Source organism: Cicer arietinum, chromosome 6 (genome assembly GCF_000331145.2).
Source record: "Cicer arietinum cultivar CDC Frontier isolate Library 1 chromosome 6, Cicar.CDCFrontier_v2.0, whole genome shotgun sequence".
Classification (NCBI taxonomy): domain Eukaryota; kingdom Viridiplantae; phylum Streptophyta; class Magnoliopsida; order Fabales; family Fabaceae; genus Cicer; species Cicer arietinum.
This window is the reverse complement of record NC_021165.2, coordinates 66,970,289-66,976,301: the sequence shown is the minus strand read 5'-3', so window position 1 is coordinate 66,976,301 and position 6,013 is coordinate 66,970,289. Positions and strand designations below refer to the sequence as shown.

The 6,013-nt window shown below is 29.6% G+C and overlaps 1 protein-coding gene across 2 annotated transcripts; it reads left to right on the top strand.

Annotated features, from left to right (window-relative positions):
• The first annotated feature begins 543 nt into the window (after positions 1–543).
• LOC101504621 (UDP-glucuronic acid decarboxylase 6-like) lies at positions 544–4,432 on the top strand. Of its 2 annotated transcripts, none has more exons than XM_012717280.3 (13): positions 544–673; positions 1,164–1,261; positions 1,916–2,002; positions 2,169–2,256; positions 2,345–2,436; positions 2,675–2,739; positions 2,844–2,932; positions 3,148–3,225; positions 3,324–3,417; positions 3,521–3,587; positions 3,675–3,738; positions 3,840–3,880; positions 3,987–4,432. In XM_012717280.3, the coding sequence occupies exons 2-13, from the start codon at positions 1,172–1,174 to the stop codon at positions 4,170–4,172; spliced, it is 1,041 nt and encodes a 346-aa protein (XP_012572734.1). In that variant the 5' UTR covers positions 544–673; positions 1,164–1,171; the 3' UTR covers positions 4,173–4,432.
• Positions 4,433–6,013: the final 1,581 nt, after the last annotated feature.

The window sequence follows — 6,013 nt, the reverse complement described above, 5'->3', positions numbered from 1 at the left end:
CGAATTAGATATTTTTTCAATATAATTATTAAATAAACATATATAATAATAAGATAAATTTTTATTTTATGACAATATAAAACTATTTTACATCATTAAACTCACAGCCTTTTCCTTATTTTTTGATATAATATAAGTTTTTTTATAACATTATAACAACACTGCAAACATCACACCTACTTGAATATGTAATTTCAAAAAAATAATAGGATAAGAGTGAATTGATTTTAATGTTTTGACTTTTATAACTTTTCAAAAAAAATAATAGGATAAGAGTGAATTGATTTTAATGTTTTGACTTTTATAACTTTTCAAAAAAATAATATGATAAGAGTGAATTGATTTTAATGTTTTGACTTTTATAACTTTCCGCGTATATTAGCAAAAGTTTCTTTTAATGAATATGAACTAAAGTCTAACATAAATATTTTCCTTATATATTATATATCGAATGAATTTGGACTCAATCTCTAATATATAGTAATACTATTTTTTCCTATTAAAAAATTACTATATTATCTTATACTAGTATTTATTAGTGGTATTATTCATTCATTACTCATCTATGTCTATTCATTCATACTAATTGATTCCCAAATTTTCTCAACCTTGAAATCGAATTCCAACTCCAACTTGACCACTAACATCAACTTCATTCACATCAATCAGTTAGGTAATTACTTAACTCGAGTGTGTTGTGTTGTGTTGTGTAGTTGTTTGCATGTTGAGTTTGGTGTGATTTCCATCATCACTCTTCTCGTTGCCGTGGACCTTTCATTGCTTCCTTCAACTTTACGTGACTTTCAAGCCTTCCAAATTAAATTCATTTCATTTCATTTTCTTTTTTCTTTTTTTCCCCATCCTTATCTGAATTCTAATTATTATTATTTTAAACTTTTATAATTAAAATTTAGCGTTTGGTGGATGAAATCAAACATCAGTTTTTGGATCTAATTCCCTTTTGTGTCTATATATAAACTAATCTGATCACGGTGTGATTAGATCACAATATTGGGTAGGGTTTTGGGTTCCACATTTTGTTTTTTGAAACTCACTCGCGATCAGGTTGTCTCTCTTTACATGATTTTGGTTTATCATCTAAATTTTGATTTTTCTTGTCAAACTAGTTAATATTGTTGTGATCTCTCTGAAATTTGATGTAGGAATTGAAATGGCAGCGAATTCTTCTAATGGAGATCACCAAACAACACATAAGCAACCTCCTTTGCCATCTCCCCTGCGTTTCTCCAAATTCTTTCAGGTCAGAACAATATTTGCCTCTTTTTTATGTATCAGTAATTTTCTTGCCACATTGTTGTTCTCATTTATTGATAGAAATTGTGTTAATGGGAACAATCATTGATTAGATTTTATTTATCTTATGTCTGAACTCTGAATTACCAGTTCCTTTTATTGGTTAAAAAAAAAGCTTCATTTTTTTATGTTTGTTGAATGTGATGATCATAATAAATACAATGAATAACTTGTCATTGTTTGAGTTTGTTCTTTCAGCACTTGCAAATTAGTGCAGTTTGCTTTTACACAGAATTGAGAACACAACCACTATACACTACAAACTTCAAAAGATTGAACCATTAGAGCTTATTACAAGCCCACTGTTATTATATCCTTGAATTATAACTGAAAAAAAGGTTATATGGATGTCTGATACTTTTTTTTGAAACTGATATGTTAAACTGAGAGTTTTTCCCATTTAACTATCCTCTGAGTAGAGTACCTTTGGTTCTGAAGAATTTGTTTGTGAACATACACACATTCTGTTAGATGTAACTGTTTGTTGAAATTTTGTCACATGATTATGAATGCGGCTATTGGCAGAATTACTTAGTCTACATGAATTCTTTTGTGTCTTGATGTCTTATTTAACTAACATTTCTTTCATTCTTGACAATAGTCTAACATGAGAATCTTGGTTACTGGAGGAGCTGGATTCATTGGTTCTCACCTAGTTGATAGATTGATGGAAAATGAAAAAAATGAGGTCAGCTCGTTTTTCCTTTTGCATATAATGTTGGAGTTATTGTATTTTTTTCCCATTTATTCTACTCTTCATACGTAACATTATCTCCCTATATTTGATAAAATTGATGCATGATATAATATGGTGTGATATGATCAACTTTGTTAACATCCACATCTTTAATTAGGTCATTGTTGCGGATAACTACTTCACTGGATCAAAGGACAACCTCAAAAAATGGATTGGTCATCCAAGATTTGAGCTTATCCGTCATGGTAAAGTCCATATTCATGTTCAGCATGCCTTCAAATCAGTCTGTATATTGGTAATGCAGATGCTTATATCATTATGATCCCTTTGTAGATGTCACTGAGCCTCTGATGATTGAGGTTGATCAGATCTACCATCTGGCATGCCCCGCATCTCCTATTTTTTACAAATATAATCCTGTAAAGGTATGGTTGAGTCTTATTATTTTTCTTTAATCATACCCTTTACTTCGCAAGTAAACATAGTTGTATCAACAATTGAGAAATCCATTTGTTGCACAATCACTAAAATTGGCTGTTTCATATAAAAGTGCATGCAGTATGTTTATATCTGCGATTTTGCTGCATCACTGCTTGACAGCTCTCTTTTTTCTGATAACCCTTGAGAGATTATCTAATGTATAAGGAAATAATAATTTTACAGACAATAAAGACTAATGTTATTGGCACTCTGAACATGCTTGGACTTGCAAAACGAGTTGGAGCAAGGTTAGGAATTTGTTAAGAATAAAATTTATAATTTCAGCTTCTGCCATCAGCTGGTCTTAGTTCTGTTGTTCTTGGTGGAGTCTTAGTTCATATTTTATTGACAGGATTTTGCTTACTTCCACTTCGGAGGTATATGGAGATCCTCTTGAGCATCCCCAAACTGAAAGCTATTGGGGCAATGTTAACCCTATTGGTACATGCTTTTATCTCATTCTAACCTGTAGATTGGGCTGCTTAAATGAAATTATATCTGTTGCTATGATTTTGAAAGATTTCTGTATTAAATAAACCTTGATGACCTTTCTTATTTAATTTGTATAATATAATATATGGTTTATTGTTTGATTATTTTTTCATGACAAATGACAATTAGTTATTCACTTAAGAACTTAATTATGCCGATAACAGGAGTTCGTAGCTGCTATGACGAGGGGAAACGTGTGGCTGAGACTTTGATGTTTGATTATCATAGGCAGCACGGAATAGGTAATTCCCGGCCTTCTTTTCTTCTCATTATCTGTAAGGTCTAGCCTGTAGAAGTTTCGCTTTGTAAATTAACCAAGCTTATATTTTTTCCAACGTAGAAATACGTGTTGCAAGAATCTTTAACACATATGGACCACGCATGAATATTGATGATGGACGTGTTGTCAGCAACTTCATTGCTCAAGCACTGCGGTATTTATACTTAACTTTGTCTTCTTTTATGTTCTCCCCAATTCTAAATTGACGCTCTATCAGTTTAACTGTCTTTTCTCATGTAACCGATGGTGTGTTGTAGTGGTGAATCCTTGACTGTCCAATCTCCAGGAACACAAACTCGCAGTTTCTGCTATGTCTCTGACCTGGTAATATGTCTCACTTTTTAATCTCTGTTTTTTTTCCCATTGAATTACTATTGGTAATTTGATTTTGTGTATTCTGATATCCCTTAGGTTGACGGTCTTATCCGTCTCATGGGAGGATCTGACACTGGTCCAATCAATCTTGGAAACCCAGGTTAGATTTCTACATTTGAGTTTCTTTTCCTTTGTCAAATTGTTTTAATATCTTTTCTTTCTTTTAGCTTATTTGATTACTTGATCTCTTTGCTTTTTCAGGTGAATTCACAATGCTTGAACTTGCTGAGACAGTGAAGGAGGTAAGTTCATTAATAAGTCAAGTAATTACAAGTAATTAAGTCAAGTGTTATCTGAAACTAAACTTTGGAGATAATTTTGAAATCATGCTTTGTGGTTAATTTGCAGCTTATTAATCCAAATGTGGAGATAAAGACTGTGGAAAACACTCCTGATGATCCAAGACAGAGAAAACCAGACATAACAAAAGCAAAGGAATTGCTTGGATGGGAACCAAAGGTCAAGCTGAGGGATGGTCTTCCTCTTATGGAAGGAGATTTCCGTTTGAGGCTTGGGGTTGACAAGAAAAATTAACTTGTTTTATCTCATTTTATTATATATTGCATGTCAAATATAGATAATAAGTGGGATGAATTGCTCTCTCAGTTTAGATTTTTTTTCTACTTTACACAATTATGGTACTGAGGAAGTTGGGCTGCCTGAAATTTTAGCTTCCAAAAGTATCAGAAAATTGTTAGCTCTTGTTTGACAAAATACAGCATGCCTGTCCTATTTTTGCTGGTGGAATTATTATTGAGTTTAAATTTATCTAAAATGCCTCTGCTTTATGCTTCTCTTTACAGTGTTGTTTATATGACCTTTTATTCAGATACTACATTTTATAAATTTTAAACAACTATAATAGCACTTGTAATGGGCAAATTGAAACAATCCAATTTGAGTTCTTGATCTCACTAGTATACAATTAAGCAACTTATTTTTTTTCTATTTCTACTGGATTTTGTTTCAACTTTTAATTTTATTTTAATTATGAAACGGCAAAATTTTAGCCGTCAATCAGGCAGTGTTTCATCTTAATTTCATTATTTTAGGAACTCTTTCTTGCATAAAGAAAAGTTCCTAATTTATATATACAAAAAAAGTTCCTAACCCTTTATTTACACGAGAATACTAACACTAAAAAAAGTTTCAGAGAAAATTATCTCCCTCAACAAATTCTAATGCTTGTTTTGTTAGTATTTTGGTGTGAGATACACTTCTCCGTCTCTGATGACCTCTATTTACAAAAAATCAATGATAATTTGCATCAAAAGTCTTTATCTATAGATTTGTTATTCATTCATCCAATTGCATTAAATTTTACGTCACAGCTTTCAAAATCTCTTTATCTTTTCAACTATTTGTTGTTATGTTTTTGATAGATCATAGGAGGATCAATACTATATAAACTAGTCAGCATTGTTTGACAATGTAATCACTTCTGATAAATAATCTTTGAGATTAATCTTCTACATATCCATATTTTCTCCTATATTAATTCTCAAATTAAATAATATTATAGGCCTATGCATTTTTGTGTTTTGTCCTAGTATGAAAGAATGAATTTCTTACAATGTGTTAGACCCTCTGTTTGTCACAATACTGTAATAGTCAGAACTACAGTAGTTTGTAATTTAAATTACTAATTTATAGCTTACTAATTTATAGCTTCTCATGTAAGTGTAAACACACAATAAAAATAAATTTATTGTTGTCCAGATTACCTACAAAATTAGAATCAACATAATCTCTTACAATTAATTTTAAGTTTAAATATGTTTTTATCCTTGTAAATATAAGTTTTTTTTTTTTTATTTTGGTCTTCGTAATTTTTTTTGTAGTTTACATTCCTATAATATCAAAAAAAAAAAATATTTTTGGTCTTTAACGTTAAGTGAACGTTACAAAAACGTTAATTGACAAAAAACAACAATTTTTTGTCCCTGTAAATATAACGGCTTTCAGTTTTAGTCCCTGAAAAATATATTTTCGAATTTTATCCCTGCAATATTCAAAAAATTTGTTTTTTTTCCTTAACGTCTCTGGTGAAATGCAATAAATTGTATAGTTGTTTTTATAATACACTTTCAAAATTTTATAGTTAATTATTTTTTCTATTAATTTATCTTTATAATTTTAACTAAAATCTTCTTTTACGCTGTTGATTTTGTTCGTTATAACTTAAAATAAATAAAATATATATTAGATTATAGATTTATTTTAATCATTATTTTATATTAATATAATTGTAGTTAATATTATATTAATTTTATTCTAATTATAATATTATATTATTGTTGTATATCTGTTTTTTAATTAACGATATTGTTAAAGTTATTAGAATATATATATATATATATATATATATATATATA

Bases quoted from the DNA above. Each gene is read 5' to 3' on its own strand.
- LOC101504621 (XM_012717280.3), top strand. From the start codon at position 1,172: ATGGCAGCGAATTCTTCTAATGGAGATCACCAAACAACACATAAGCAA. The intron at 1,262-1,915 runs GTCAGAACAATA...TCTTGACAATAG, and splicing joins GTTTCTCCAAATTCTTTCAG to TCTAACATGAGAATCTTGGT. The intron at 3,418-3,520 runs GTATTTATACTT...GGTGTGTTGTAG, and splicing joins TTCATTGCTCAAGCACTGCG to TGGTGAATCCTTGACTGTCC.